Consider the following 17,628-nt stretch of genomic DNA (forward strand, 5'->3'; position numbering starts at 1 on the left):
TTATAGATTACGCATGCAGGTACATTAAAACTTGTACTCTTCTTGCACACGTACGTATATGTAAAACTGAAAGGTATTGATAAAACATCAATATTCGTAGTTTGAAACAATTATAAATGTTTATATAAACAAAAATATAAGAAAAATATATATCAAATGAACAACATAGATCAGATTATATTTATAGATATTAAAGTCAAAGTGGGGTTTTTTTTCTTTACTGATTTTTTCTTTCGTTGATTTTTCAGATTCAAGAAATTGATGGAAAGTAAAAATGATAATAAAAACATTTTAATGTTGGATTACGTTTTTTGTTTTTGTTTTCATTTTTTTCTTTACCAATTTTTTTTTAAATTTTCATTTCGGTAAAAATCCAGCTTTATTATTTAAGTCAAGTGAAGCTTGGTTGATGTTGTTTAGACTCAGGTTAGTTATGTTCATGTAAACCTATGGTCAAAGGCAATTCCAGCTGTGATATTTCCCTTTTTATCCGTGACACAGTACATTTAGATTAGGTTCCACATTCAAAGATGGTGGGATGAAATTTGTTGGATATTTAGCTACTATTTCTAGCCTTTTGTTCTGTGTGCGTGTGTGAATGTGTATACACCCACATACACGCGTATATATTTGTATGAATGTGTGTATCTGTATGTATGTATGTATGTATGTATGTATGTATGTAGTATGTATGTATGTATGTATGTATATATACATGTATGTATGTATATATATATATATATATATATATATATATATATATATATATATATATATTATATATATATATACATATACACATGTATGTATGTATGTCATTATTCAGTTATTTATTTCAAGATTTCTTGCCAATAGAGAAAGTGCCGGTTTCTAACCTAGAACTAAGGCCCCTTCATTGGAATTTCAACGTTAACAGAGTATATTTGCATGTATGTATATGTACAGTATTTAGAATCAATACATGTGCAAATTTGTATGTTTTGCTTTCTGTATGTATTCTCATGCATATACTTGCATGCATTGCATGAGAATACTTACATAAAACAAAACATACAAATCTGCACAGGCACTGACTCCAAATATTGCACATACACATGCATGCATACATACAATAATAATGAAGGAACCTTACGGAATGGAACTATTGTGTAACTTTTACGAAATGGATTTCATAGTAATCCATAAGCAGTAAAATAGTAATGTTGGTTAATTTTATATTGATAACGATTACAGGCTGTCTGTGTGTAAACACACATACACACACACACAGAAACACACATACATACACACACACACACAAATATACATGTATATATACACACACACACACACACACACAAACATACACATGCACTCATATATTTTAAGAAAGAAATTACCTCAAAACCAATTTTCCATAATCATTTTCATATTTTACGTTGAATATCTATTATATTTTTTAAATATTTTTATTATTCCACCCCCTTGTAAGATCAACAAAATTTCCACTTCTAAGTCGGAATTTTTATTCATATTTACATCTTTTTCTTCCCCTTCTTTTCACAGATATTTTTATTTTCATCGTCGTTTTTACATTTATTTATTTTGTTTCAACATATAAATTTCGGTGACAAATTTATTCGTAAATTTTACTTGTGCATGTGTGTAAGTTTCATTTTATCTCATATCGCATAGAACATATAAAATATTAGATAATATTCTCATTTCCTGCCATTGAAGAACGAGTTCTCATGTATGTAGTACATGCACTCACGCACACACACACACACACACATACACACACACACACACACACACACACACACACACCACACACACACACACACACATTATATAAGTAAGTGGACAAGCAAAAGAAAAGACACTCAAAACATATTTAGTAGGAGTCACATGTATTATTTAAAGCAGTTTGATACGGCGCCATGCGACTTGAGGCTTCGCGGGTCTCTAACAGAAGCCCGTCTCTTTCAGGCTTCGGGCTTCTATTAGATGCCCGTGAAACTTATATCTGCATATATACAGACTTATATATACATACACACACACACACACAACACACACACACATATATATATGAAAGAAGGTTTGAAAATGCAATTTTTAAAGATGTTTATTCACTTGAACGGTTTCACTTTTTTAGAAAGAGATTGTCAAAAGTAACATGTAAAAGCTTTGTTGTGTTAGGTATTGGTTGTCACAAAATATCACAATACGTATATACATTCTTTGATAATAATAAGAACATGTTAAAAACAGTTTACAAGGAAAAATCTTGGGAAATTATTAAAAAGTTCATAAAAAATATTAGGATTTCATTAGAAATCATGTTTGTTTGGAAGTATCTATATATATACACAGAAAATTATAAGTTCAAAAAGGTCATATTCTGGTAGTATATACATACACAGAAGGAGATATATTTAGTTTACAAAGAATTTGGGATGAACTGACCTGTTTCATCATTCTATCGTAAAATGATAAAATGGTGAAACAGGTCAGTTTATCCCAAATTCTTTGAAAACTAAATATATCTCCTTCTGTGTATATATATATACTACCAAAATATGACCTTTTTGAACTTATAATTTTCTGTGTATATATATAGATACTTCCAAACAAACATGATTTCTAAGATTTTTTCTGTAAACTGTTTTTAATATTTTCTTATTATTATCAAAGAATACATATATGTATTGTAATTTTTTGTGCCTAATATTTTAATGAATTTTTAATATTTTACCTGTAAACTGTTTTTAACATGTTCTTATTATTATCAAAAAATGTATATATGTATTGTAATATTTTGTGACAACTAGTACCTAACACAACAAAGCTTTTACATTTTACTTTTGGCAATCTTTTTCTAAAAAAGTGAAACCGCCAAGTGAATAAACATCTTAAAAATTTGCATTTTCAAGACCTTCTTTCATATATAATTCCACTCGTGCGGTACCCTACAACTTCATTTTGTTATATATATATATATATATAAATTTAAAATGAGGAAGGCCGGTTTATGGGATTACCTTAGGTTTCCCAGCCATAAAAGGTTTAGCATTTTGGCTAAAATATTTTTAAGGGGTCATGGGCCAACAGGTTTTTGGGATCTGACGATAAGCCATAAAATTAAAACCTTTATGGACGGGAAACCTCAGGAATCCCATAAAACGGCTTTCCCCATTTTAAATATATTGCTCTACATCTTAGAGTGGGCTTCTTCTTTCGGATTTATGTTCTTTACAAACGATATATATGTATATATATATATGCATACATATATATATGTATGTGCATATATATATATATATATATATATATATATATATATATATATATATATACATACATATATATGTATGTGTGTGTATATATATATATATAATATATATATATATATTATATATGTACATACATATATATATATGTTTATATATATATATACATATTTTATATATGTACATACATATATATATATGTATATATATATATATTATATATATATGCACATACATCATATATATATATATATATACATACATCATTTATATGTGTGTGTGTTTGTCTGTAAGTATGCATCTATGTATGTGTGTGCGTGTGTCTGTATTTATATACATATATATTATGTGCGTATGTGTACGTGTGTAATTGTTAGCGGAATGAACTGAAACATATCTTGTACATACTAGAGTAAAATACAAATCTCGTGTGTTGTTCTTTCTTGTTTCAAACAGGACTGTTGAGCCCTCTACGTAAACTTTGCACAGAAATACACATTCCCGAAGGATTTAACAATACTTACTCAAATGCATGCATGCTTTCAGAGATATAACACATAGGTAGGTAATATTTACCCCTCCTCCTCCGACACGTATGTGTCGATATATACTCACACTTATTTGTTTATGTATACATCTACACAAGCACAAACACACACACATACACACAGAAATACCACACATGCATCTCTAATGCTATTATATATATACTCTTGCTCCTTAGTTATTACGAAGGAAGGCTTTAAAACATTTAGTCATTCATTATCATCAGAGCTTCTCTTTTCCCATGTTTTTTGTTGTGTTTTTTGCTTTTGCTTTGTTTTTTTTTTTGTTTTTTTTTGTTTTTTTGGTTTTTTTTTACAAGAATGAACAAACGTTTCAGAAGATGAATTTCATAACTCTGTGTTTCTGTCGCTCTTTCTTTCTCTCGTTAGCACATCATCTAATAGGAACTATAGCACTCTTGTGACACGTAGCACAGCAGACAGCCGCATATGCCTTGTGACCGCACATTCTGTGTTTTACCACCAGGTGGCACCATTTGTATTTGTCATAGCACGTCCGATAAACTCTGTCTTGGTACCTGTTACTCAAGTTGTGTTGAATATTGTGATCGTCTGGAAAGTAGAAAACAGATTTACTTTAAAGCAAGAATGAAGTGCAGTACTTTGCTTACATTTTCTCTTTCTCTTTTTCCCTACACACACACACACACACACACGCACACACACACACACACACACACACACACACTCAAACACACATACACAAACATATACGACAGGCTTCTTTCAGTTTCTGTTTGCAAAATCCCCTCACATGGCTTTGGTCAACCTAGGGCTATAGCAGAAGACACTAGCTTACCGTACCACGCAGTAGGTCTGAACTTGAAACCATGTAGTTGGGATACCAATTTATACACACACGCGCACACAAATGTACACTCCTAAACACGTGTCTACGTATGTTAATGTGAATGTGTGTGTGTGTGTGTGTATGTATCTATATATGCATGTATGATTCTTCTTTGAGTTTAAATAAGTGGTATGGTTGTGTGTTGGTTGAACTGTCCATGCATACACCCAAGTGTGTGCATCTATTCGCATAAGAATCTGAGATGGAGGAGATTTGGAACGTCTTACAAATCTTTACTGTGTCACTAATAAATTGAATTAGGTGAATACACGTCAGTTTCTTTTCCTCTTCCCGAGTTTCCTACATTTTTCTGGAAATTTGTTGATACATAACCTAATGCACCTATGATGATAGGTATAGATGAAAATTCGTAGTCAGAGTACAAGATTTGTACGTTCATCATAAATGTTCTCTTTTTCCTGGGCTTTTGGTTGTACATTCACACCCACTGGGCAGCTGACCTCAGTAGCAGAGCATAATTGTTGTACCCTCCCCACAGAGCAATATTAGGTCTGTTATGTTTGCACTAAATTGATGTTTTTATTTGGGTGTTCCACTCGTATTCCTTGTTTTTAAAGGTGTGAATATCTGCTGGTTCTGACAAGATTTTGACGTATACATCAAGGCAGTCCTACCTGCGGGTAGCATTGTAAATTGTATGTATTATGTATGTATGTGTGTGTGTGTGTGTGTGTATGTATGTATGCATGCATGTATGTATGTATGTGTGTGTGTATGTATGTATGTATGCATGCATGTATGTGTGTATGTGTGCGTGTATGTATGTATGCGCGTATGTGTATGTATGTATGTATGTATGCATGCATGTATGTGTGTATATGTGCGTGTATGTATGTATGCGTGTATGTGTATGTATGTATGTATGCATGCATGTATGTGTGTATGTGTGCGTGTATGTATGTATGCGTGTATGTGTATGTATGTTTGTATGTATGTATGTATATGTGCATGCACGCACGCACGCATGTATGTTTGTATGTGTGTATGTATATATGTATGTGTATTTTTCGAATGCGTTTTTTGCATTTTTTGTTTCTGCATGAGAAAACTCTAAAAATCAATCACCGACTTTTCTAGACTTCCACAGTCGTGTTCAGAATGAAGTTCTGTGTATTGCTGCCACCATTAATTGTTTACTTTTCTGTAGAATTCTGCAGAATATAGAGGGATATACCATGAGTGAAACTCTCATACTGGCTTTTGATGCAAAATACACACTTGCTTATATCGCTATTTCGTTAAATATAAACAAGATTGCATTTTGCATCAAACACCAATATGAGAGTTTATCTCGTGGAATCTACCGCAGTATAGTTTGTTCTAATAGAACATCCACATGTAAGTGGGGATAAATGTTACCTTTCGGTATTAATATTGCCCCTGTCACTAATATATATCTGCAGAATACAGAACTATTGTCGTAAAAGTCCAGCCAAATTTTAATGTGTGGTGGTGAAGTATATTACAGCTGCAAATACATAGGCTACAGTGTTGTACTTGTATGATCACACAATATCAAGAGTTATAAAGCTTCCAACTTCCACGTTTGTAATCGAATTTATCGATCATATTAGTTAGTACCTAGTTCTCGATTTACATGATCAAAGTTACTGAGGAAAAAGGTTTTTCATTTTAGTGCTTCTTGTATATTATTTGTGTAAATTATGCTTTGGTTTTATGGGCCTCGTGTTCTGTTTTAAGAGATTTTTGATAATGCGTTCATTTATTATATAGTTAGTATGCATTTTATTCATGTAACGCACTTATTTGCAGATTGTGTACTTTTAATAGGTTTGACGTTTGACGTATTCGTTATATTGTTCTAGGACTTGGTCTATTGATTTCTTAATTTTCACTGAAGACGTCTAATAAGAAGTAAACGTATCTGGAGTTGTCACCATAGATACGAAAGATGAAACTCCTTCACTCTCTTCTATATCTCCAAAATAACAAGTAGTCAATTGAAACTTCGAAATTTTCCTCCTTGTCCCTTTTGATATGAATTCTCATCAATGCTAACGGTTTTCTACTCATTAAAATTTTCGTTTTATATGTCAACACGTAATTATCAAATTAAATGTGAGATTACTGAAACCATACCTTGACTCATATGACAGGCTTGTATCTCACAAGGTTGTCTACTTCGTGGTTCTGATTTTGGATCACAAGTGGAAACATATGTCCTAGAGACAGGATCTACACATGTAACTCGTCGACGCTGAAATCCTCGCCCACATGTCGCTGAACACTGAAAATATAAATAATAATGATGACGATGATAACGACGACACCAACAGTGATAATGATAACAATAATGGGGCAAGTGTCTATCTTCAGTTCTTTCAACCATAGCCACACACAACCTCTCTCGTTATAACTACCAGAGGCGGACTGTCTACCGCTCTCTGACAAAAGAAGGGCTTGGGGCGGTCTTCATAATTGTCTCTACCGATAACCGGACCCTTTCTACGTATGATAAGAGATGTTCGACATTACTTCACAAGTCAAAAATGTTTGGATACGGAACAAGTGCGTGCAGAACAGTCTCATCGTTCTTCGTGCATCTAAAGCAAAACCCGGTTGACAACACTTCCGTTTCTGCAGATTTTGCCCTAAACGAACAATGCCACCCTCTATCACTGCACGGCTGAAGATTTCTGAAATTGGTATACTGTCCCTTGGCCGAAGGTCCTCATAACAAGCTAGCTAACGCTTTCTCATCAACGCCCAGAGTTTTCCGAACTTTATTGTTCTTCACTTCTCACCACTTTTCTTCATAGCACGCCCAAAAAGAACTTCTAATTGCTAGATTAGTGCAGGGCTTTAAGTTCCTGATAACATCAAATGCCAGCCACCCAATTATTGTTTGATCCTGTATTGCAGCTCAGTCGAAGGTCAAAAGGACGAGCTGTGAAAAGAGCCTATTTGACAAAGGACAACCACATCTATCCAGGATGATTTGTAAATGTTGTGGCTATAGAGCATGTCTACAGTGAATCACCCACGACAGCAACCCGAGCCCTCCGTACTAAGGATGTTGGCAAGAGATGAGCTGTCTGAGTAATGAAACACTCCCTCCCACAAAAAGTAAAAGAATATCCACTCCAGTTTGATGAGACGAAAATAGGCGCAGGGCACGATGATGTAATCATTCGATTAACAACAACAACAACAACGCCAGCAGCAGCAGCAGCCATAGTAGCAGCAACAATACTTTTTTTAAATTTTGGCACAAGACTAACAAATTTGACGAGAGTGAGTTATCTTTTATCCATTACTTGTTTCAGTCACTGGACGGCGGCCCGACCCCACTGCTTGACTAGAACCGTATTTTATCACACTCGGAACGATGAAGGATAAAGTTGACCACAAGGTCAGCTATTTTGAAGAGGCGTTGTGGGTGCTAATTGATTATATCGACTTCACTACTTGACTGGTATTTTATTTTATCGACCACGAAAAATATGAAGGGGAAAAAAAATCAACCCTGGCAGATTTGAATTCAGAACGTAAAGTGTCAAACCTGAATATCATAGCAATAACATTTTGGAAGTCTACAACACCTAATGGAACAAGGAACTTTCCTGCTCCAAATAATATAAAAGCTAGAAAGAAAATTAGTGAAAATGATAAAAGTTGAGCGTAATCAAATTTTTATAGAACGCTTACTCGAACAAAGACACAGTCACAAATCCAGTAATTCATAGTCATGCACCTATTTCCTCACACATACATACATACATACATACATACATACATACATACATACATACATACATACATACATACATACATACATACATACATGCGTGCATGCATGTTTTATACTTACAGCAGACCAAATGGACGTCTGCCACATAGGCAATTCTTTTTTATCTGGACATGCAGGTCCTTTACATTCCCTTTTTAGTTGAACATCTTCAAAAGAAACACTGGATTTGCAGAATTCTTTAGAGGCTGAAATGGTTTGGTTTTTCTCTGTCTTCACACATAATATCGATCGTCGCTGATGTCCTAGCCCACATTTAGCAGAACACTGCAAGCAAAAATGTGTATATATAGCAGCATGTATAAATGTGTGTGTGTGTGTGTGTGTGTGCGAATACATACATACATACATACATACATACATACATACATACATACATACATACATACACACATACACACACACACACACAACACACACACACACACATACATACATACATACATACATACATACATACATACATACATATATGTTGGAAGGTGAAGCGAGCTGGGGAATTCAGTGTTAGTCCTTTCTTAAAGTATATTCTAGGTGAGATGCGTTCAAAAAATATCCGACTTAATTTTGCCCCGTTAAATCTCGCTTACCCTTGATATGCTTTCACTCTCTTCATTCATGCAGAAATGAGAGGTTCAATCAACATTCCAGGTCTTGGGATTTTTTTCTCCGAACCAAATTTTAAATTTTAATTCACTTGAAGGGAACGCATTTTTTCATTATGTAATTGAATTATCCACGAAGAAAAAAAGCGCGTCTGAAACAGCCTTAGTGAGTCTTTAACCCATATGTGTTTTTATTTTATGTAAACGCCATGTCTGGAACCTTCCCTATGTTGGATCTGGAACTTACATTGGATCCTGGAACGATATGCTGGTGTGCATGGGTATATATTCTCATGTACATGTATATTTATATGTATGTATATATTCTCATGTACATGTATATTTATATGTATGTGTATATTTATGTGAGCTTGTACATGTATGTATAGGTATATTGATATGTCCGTATATGCATGCGTATATACGGATGTATTTGTACATCATATAGACACAAATGTGCAGATCTCGACCCTTGCTTGGTGTCCTGAATATTAAAATATCAAAATCCCTTGATTCAAACGAATCGTACTAATAATATATACAAGCGCGTGCGTGCATGCATACATGCACGCACGTGCTTGTATATATTATTAGTACATGCATGTATGTATGTAGAAAAAATGAAAGTCTTTAACGTTTCCAATCTACGCCTTTCTACAGAAAGGATAGATAAGGAGAGATAAAAGATGCAGAGAAGAAAAGCGTGTCTAATCGGGAGAGGAAGAAGTTGGTTTCAGACGTGGGTGCCAAGGGAGGGAAGGAAGGCAACAGTTTTCAATGTTCTGACACGTATGTATGTGCGTATGAAGCTAATGTGTGCGTGTGTGTATTTGTGTAGGTGCGCGTCCACGCGTGTATGAGAAAGGGCGTGTATATATACTTTGTATCTATGCGTGTATATACGTGTGTATGGGCGTTTGTATGTGTATGTGAAGCTCTCTGACGTATGTTTAGTAGGTGTGTAATGTAAGATGTATTATGAAGGATAGAGGTGTTCGGTGGAATAAAGGTGACAAAAGTGGTAGACTTTAGGAAGTGTTGGTGTGTGATTATATACTTGCTGCAGTGTATATGAGGGAATGTGGATATTGATGTGTGTGTAGAGTGAGAATAAGGAGTGTGTGTGTTTGTTTGTTTGCGTATGTGCATGGATGGATGCTAGTGTGCGCGTGTGCATGGAAAAGGAAGAAGGAGTATACACACGTAATTTAATGGATACTGGAGTTATAAGTGAACTATTCCAAGTTTCATGATCGAATAGTACAATCACACTGGATTGTGTGCTGTTTATGATAATCCTATCATTAAGCAAACATTATCCTATATATACAGATATGTGTGTGTGCACACGCGCGTGTAGGTTTGTTGGTATAAACAGGAAAATAGAACTTAAAATAAGAGTATATATGTTTTAATAATCTATCTATCTGCCCCCACTCTCTCTCTCTATACGCGCACACACACATATAATGACATAAACTATATTCATATTAACAAATGAGAGTTTGAAAAATGACGAGAGCACAAGGGGAATAACTTATGGTAAGACTGTTTCTTTAAGATGCACAGATAACATTTATGAAAAGATATCATATTCCAGGTTTCTGTAGATTTCGCTCTCTCATTCAAGTATTTGGCAGTGCCTGTTTACGAAGAACTTCAAAGAATAACTGCTGTAATCAAGCAACGGTGAAAGCTTATTTTAGGCATTGAAATTACATTCATAAATTCTCACTTAAATTATTGTTTGAAGTGCAGAGCTGAACGAAACTACCACGCACAAAAGAATTATCATAGCTGAAGATGGACCATTGGATTTTAAATGTTACGAATCACATTTTGTAAATAGATTCGCTTGGAAAGGCTTGTGGCAAATTTCCTCTCAGGTTTCTGGAAGGTACGAAAATGTTGCTAAAATCGAATGAGTACGCAATTTTCGATCAGACTAAGGTATGAAGCACTGGGAAGCAATTACCATTAAGCGAGTGAATTGATAGAAACAGTTAAAAGGGGAGAAAGGATTTATTTTTGTTGTCGGATTGGTTTTGTGAATTAAAAGAGTCAATGCTAACTGCAAAAGTTTTGCAACATAAATAACATCCTATAGTCACTATTCAATTCAAATGATTGATGAATCAATCGAAGTTCTACACATTACAAGTGATAATGTTTAATAAAACTATTATCTTGACATCTTTCTAGCCATACATTTCAGATTTGTTGAACTATGAACTCAAACTTATTTTCAATTATAAATAGCGGTTCTAAATTCCTTACTAGGGTGCTATATCCGTGTGTTCAACTTTGGTTAAACTTGTCCTATTATTAAAGCTCCATAGCTAATCTAGATTTTTGTGGTTTGTATAAAAGATGATAATGTAATCAATAATGTTTTTCCTACCCAATATTGTTTCGGGATCTATACTGCAACATGCTGCAATAGCTTCTTATGAATGTGTTGTCAGTTCACGAGAAAGTGTCACATTTGTGAACCTGATAAAGCAGTTTGAGTTATGAAGCTCACAACTTTCATGTTTACCTTACAATTTGCACATTTAAATGGATAGCCAATGTTAAATCTATAAAATATACCGTTTATGTTGAAAATTCATATAATTCTGGTATTTTTTGTAATACACTAGCTGTCGTAGCATTACAAATATAATATTGAACTTTAATTACAGCTAGGTACACAGAAAGAATGTTTAGTCCAATGTACATTTATGTAACAGTAAATACTCACAAATTAATAAAGTCGCATAAATTTTGATCTCCAAACTCCAATACACTCGCAAAATAGCCATATTAGATAGAATCATAAATCAACAATTGAGATAGAATAGATATACTTATGTGAGGAACTCAGTGAAATTCTAAAAAGAGACTGTCAAAAATAGATAAAATATTTACTAAAACTTTGCTAAACTTACATCAGACCATGCTGTTATTTTCCATGTGTACCTTCCGGGACAGTGTTTCTCAAGGGTACATCTCTCGATTGATTCAGGCTTCGGTAAATGTCGACAGTGATCGCTTTGTAGTCTTTTGGTGTGTTTCACATTAACGATGCGGCATTCAACATGTCTTCTTCGTTGTCCTTCGCCACATGTTCTGGAACACTTTAGAAAATGCAAGATTCGTCAAATAGTTGAATTATCATCATCAATGACAACGAAGTAGCAATTCGGTTCATAACAACAACAACAACAAATATAAATATCGGTGGATGTGGCAACAGAGCGCCGGCCTACATAGCTTCGTTTCTATTAATCTTCGTTTTCCTTTCCATAGTGTCAGGATTGTTACAATAAGTAGTCATAGTATACTCAACTGGTTTACATTGACCGTGCCTCGCTTCCACAAAGACGCTTACTTTGTACCACATATTGTTTTGTCACATAAAACTTGCTGACATCTTGGATACTGCTAAAGATCAAGTCATCGTTCAACGAAAGCAAATTACTGGATTAGCTTCCCTATGGCTTGCAAGCAAGCGAGCAAACACGAACAGAAACATACACAAACACATACTTATACACAACAACAAACAATACACAAAAATAGTACCTACACACACACACACACAAACACACACACACACACACACACATATATATATATATATATCACATACATGTGAAGGCTCATGGCTCAGTGGTTAGAACGTCGAGCTTACGATCGTGAGGCTGTGAGCTCGAATCCCGACTGGGCTGCGTGCTGTGTTCTTGAGCAAGACACTTTATTTCACGTTGCTCCAGTTCACTCAGCTGTAGAAATGAGTTGCGACGTCACAGGTGCCAAGCTGTATTGGCTGTTGTCTATCCCTTGGATAACACCGGTGACGTGGAGAGAGCAGGCCGGTATGCGTGGGCAACTGCTGGTCTTCCATAAACAACCTTGCCCCGACTTGTGCTCGGGAGGGTAACTTTCTAGGTGCAATCCCATGGTCAGTGCCGTGACCCAAGGGGGTCTCAGAATATCACACACACACACACACACACACACCACACACACACATGTACACGCACACACACACACACATACATACACACACACACATACATATGTATGTACAGTGCAACATTTCAGTATATTAGAAACAAGATATAAAAATATTACAAAAAATGGAAAGACCATATCAAACTCCAGACATTAAGATCAGAGAGTTACACGTGTTACATACATCGGCAAATAATTAGACGAATCATATGCATTCAAGTTAATTTATTGTAGCATGAGTTGTGTGATTGTCGTAAACGGACTAAATACAACACAGGAAGTAGAACGATAAAAGGGAAATATAGGTATGGTCTCTATTGCCACCTCTGTCTCCCTCTCTTTCTCTGACAATGTGTTATAGATGTCTATACCAATCTAGACGTTTCTGTCTGCGTATCTGTCTGTCAATCTATCTAGCTATTTATCTATATGTAGGTATATCACGTGATCACGTGACCGACCAGGCCATCAGATGCTGCTACACACATCGCTGGTCACAATGCGCATCGCGTTGTTTTAGCCTTCAATGACGCCACCCCGCTGGCTAAGCGAGGAGGCCAACAGAAAAAAAGAGTCAGAGAAAGTTGTGGTGAAAGAGTACAGCAGGGATATATATATATATATATATATATATATATCTATATATATATATATATATATATATATATAATATATATAATATATATAATATATTATATATATATATATATAGATATATATATATATATATATATATATATATATATATATTATAATATATATATATATAGTGATCGACATTATATATATATATATATATATATATATATATATATATATATATATATACATATATATATATATATATATATAGTGATCGACATTATATATATATATATATATATATATATATATATATATATATATATATATATATACAAAATATATTATTATATTATTATTAATTATATATATGCGGGGTCTGACTGCGCTACATTGACAAGGGGCAATACCTCGAAACGCGTCTGTAGCTGTCGGACTGGCAGTGTGAAGCGGCTGACCTCCCTTGTTCGAAGGTTATAATGGATACAGATCGTGTATCAATAGCTATCTTAAGGCGGTGGCCTCATGGAGCTGACCAGCGGCAGCGATTATTCTTATATCTATAAGAATGTCATATTAATATGGCGATAACAATTAATTTCCAGTAAACGCTGCCGTAATCTCTTTTATAGAGTCTTAGTAATTTTAATATTTCTATTATATATATATATATATATATAAAGAAGCATTGTAGATAGGATTAATGAAACTCACTTAGAAATCATCTTTGGTTTGGGCCTTCTTGACATAACCCAGCCTTATGCTCCAAAAACTCCCTATGTCCTCTTGAAGGATCATAAGTTTGATTTTTTTGCCAAATCCTTCGATTAGGTTAGTCTGCTCGACCAAATCTGATTTGGGTAGAATCAGTAAATATATTATTGATCGTATTATTCCCATCGTGACGGATAAGGTACAACTTCCCTTATGGAAATTTACTGGGGATGTTATCCTATGGTTTGACTCCTTTAAAGATAGACTTAATTTAGATTTTATACAATTCGATATCTCGAATTATTATAATTCTACATCTCCTATATTGCTAAATATAGCCTTGATTTTCGTCCGCGAATTTGCCGATATACCTACTTCAAATATTGATGTAATTTTAGCGGCAAGGGAGACCCGCGTCTCCTACAACGAGCGGGATTGGCAGTGAGTTGATTCTACCAATTTCTTCGATATAACCATGGGGTCATCTGATTCTGCACAAGTGACTGACCTAGTAGGCCTATATTTCCTTTCGCAGGTGACTCTATAGGGCTGATGCACTTCTAGCTGTACGTAGCCAGTCTAAAACTGCATTGAATAGTTTGAGGAAATCCCTGAGAGGTTTCTTAAAGGATTTCTTTAATCTTAACATTATATTTGATATTAACTCCAGATGGACGTTACATTATGCTTGGATACGGGTTTATACTATCCATTTCGTAAGCCAAACAAATCCATCTCATATATCAATGTATCGTCCAGTCACCCAAAGTCCACTATAGATAGCATCGTTACTGCTATTTCGATCAGAATCTCTAATTTATCCGCAAATGAAGAGATTTTCGAACAAAATGCGCCTGTGTACAATAACGCTCTAAAATTAAGTGGATTCAAAACTAAACTCTCATGTATATACATAACACGAGATTTAAAAACAAGATGGCTGGTCTACCACCTGACCATGTCACGGTTGATCGGGAAAAATGCAATGCATTACCTGATCGTTAGAAACGATGGGTTAGAAACGTATTTAAAGATGTTAGAAATAGGTATTGGAAGCGAAATAGTGCTAGTGAGGAGATTAGTAAAACCAAGAGCTCACGTTCTAGAATAAGAGAAGTAATATGGTTCGCCATCCCGTTTTTCTCTTAGAGTAGAACTTCCCCCAATTGTCATTAAAACTATAGTATTTGCAATAAGTCTTCTATCAAGTTCTCTTACTCAGTAATGCCAAATTTGGCCTCCATTATTGCATCTATAAATAGAAGCAAGTTAAATGGGCAAGGGCACTGGAGATGTTTTTCTGATGGAAACCCTGGTACTGGGCAGGTACGTTATGATACGCCTAAGGTTAGTGATACCAACATCTTGCTCCCACCTGGTATATCGAACCCCAGTAATGAGAGATGTGAAGGAGCGAATATGGGAAACCGAACAAGTACTGTTGGCGGTAGAAATAAGGTTAGGGATGGCCGTGGGAAATCTTGTAATTGTAAAAACCCTGGATTATGTCCCCTTGACCGGTTCTGTCTAAATATATAAATGCATTGTTAAGGATGAGGATAATTTAAATCAGTTTTATATGGGTAGTACAGCAAATTTTAAGGCTAGATATAGGGCCCACATGAGCTCGTTCTTAAACGAAAAATACTGTAGCTCTACCATACTCGCATCTTATTTACACGATCTAAAGAGGAATAATAAGAGTTATTCTCTAGAATGGTCAGTTATTTCGAGAGCCCCTTACTTCAGAGTAAATATAAATAAGTGTAAATTGTGTGCAAAGAAATCCCTTGCAATCCTTAAGTCTTTTGGGCCAAAAACTTTAAATAGAAATAACTGAGATGATCCCTTTTTGCAACCATAGGTTTCGTCCACCTTTTATATAGAAATAAAAGTAAATGTAATAAAATTGTTTAGCGTTACGGGGATTTGAAACCGGCGAGGTTAAATTTCTGTTAACTACAGCCACCCGAGTGTTTAGCAATAAACTTTTGTTTTTTAGAAAATTTGGACTGGTCCGCTGATGGGTTTTTCTTTTAAATTATATAAGCTTTTCATAAAAGTTTTGATCTGTGCATGTTTCATGTTTATCCTGACGAGGGTGGGGGGTCATCACCATAATGCACTTTAGTGTAAATGAACTGCAATGGTGAGTTCTTGAAATGGCCATAGATATATGTGAATGTTGAATTTGACCTGTGGAGTTTGTTTATTATGAACTTTGAACGTACTTGTATGGGGGGAGTAAAAGACTTTTTTCAAGATGTATGTGAATTTGACCCGAGGAAGTCTACTTACTTATGAACTTTGGACGTACCTGTGATAGGGAAGCAAAAGACTTGGAAAGATTTCCGCCCCCCTCCATTTTCTCCCAAATTTGTTTATTTTTGTAAATTTTGCCCAAAATCCCCGTTTTCGGATACGGAGCTTCCGGAAAATTCCCACTCTTTTCCTCCCAACTTCTTCAATTTTTACTTTTTCCCCCAACACTAAACCTAAAACCCTAACCCTAATCCTAAAACCCTAACCCTAACCCTAAAACACTAACCCTAACCCTAAAACTGTAACCATAAGTACAGAAATGTTTTGAAATTTTTGTTCGAATCATGATGTCCGTATTTTTCTGCATATTTAGAAAAAAAAAAATTACAAAGATTTTTGAAAATGTTTTTTCAGACTCATAATCTCCGTATTTTTCTGCATATTGGGAGGGTGGGTGGATTCTGAAAAACAGTTAAAAATGAAGGAAATGGGGGTGGTAATTTAGAAATGTCGATTTTTGCCAATTTTTTGCAGAATCGTATTCCCCGTAGCCGAAAAGGAGGATTTGTGTCGAAAAAGAAAAAACACTTTTTTAAAGGGTGTTTTTTTTTGGGGGGGGGGGGGCGGAAGTCATGCCAAAGACTTTTTCAAATATTAAAAAATGAAATTTAAAAAAATATTTTAATCGTCTTAGAAAATCTTTTTTGTTGGTGGACACTTATTTTATTTTTATATTTGTCCATTAGGCCTTTTGATAGTTTTGAAATTTTTAGTCGTTATATTTAACTTTTGATAAGCCGTTCTATTTGTATTTTATTAGAATATATATATTTTTACATTCTGTGATTTTATGTATATGTATTAATTTTTTATGTTTGTAGACCAAGCTGTTTTTTCATATATGATTAAATGTTTGAGGGGTGGTGTTGTATGTAAAATCGTTGACCCAAATTTAATGTTTGTTCTATAACCAATGTTTCTTTAT

At 34.6% G+C, this 17,628-nt stretch overlaps 1 protein-coding gene across 1 annotated transcript in view; it reads right to left on the bottom strand.

Annotated features, from left to right (window-relative positions):
- Positions 1-4,071: 4,071 nt before the first annotated feature.
- Positions 4,072-17,628, bottom strand: part of LOC115213637 (A disintegrin and metalloproteinase with thrombospondin motifs 16) — a 408,361-nt gene continuing 394,804 nt past the window's right edge. The window contains exons 21-24 of the mRNA XM_029782588.2: positions 12,017-12,205; positions 8,545-8,748; positions 6,813-6,960; positions 4,072-4,393 (exon numbers count right to left, since the gene is read on the bottom strand). Of these exons, the coding sequence (XP_029638448.1) occupies positions 4,215-4,393; positions 6,813-6,960; positions 8,545-8,748; positions 12,017-12,205 (720 nt within the window). The 3' untranslated portion in view covers positions 4,072-4,214. The remainder of the gene's footprint in view (positions 4,394-6,812; positions 6,961-8,544; positions 8,749-12,016; positions 12,206-17,628) is intronic.

This window comes from Octopus sinensis, linkage group LG1 (assembly GCF_006345805.1).
Source record: "Octopus sinensis linkage group LG1, ASM634580v1, whole genome shotgun sequence".
In the NCBI taxonomy this organism is placed as follows: Eukaryota; Metazoa; Mollusca; class Cephalopoda; order Octopoda; family Octopodidae; genus Octopus; species Octopus sinensis.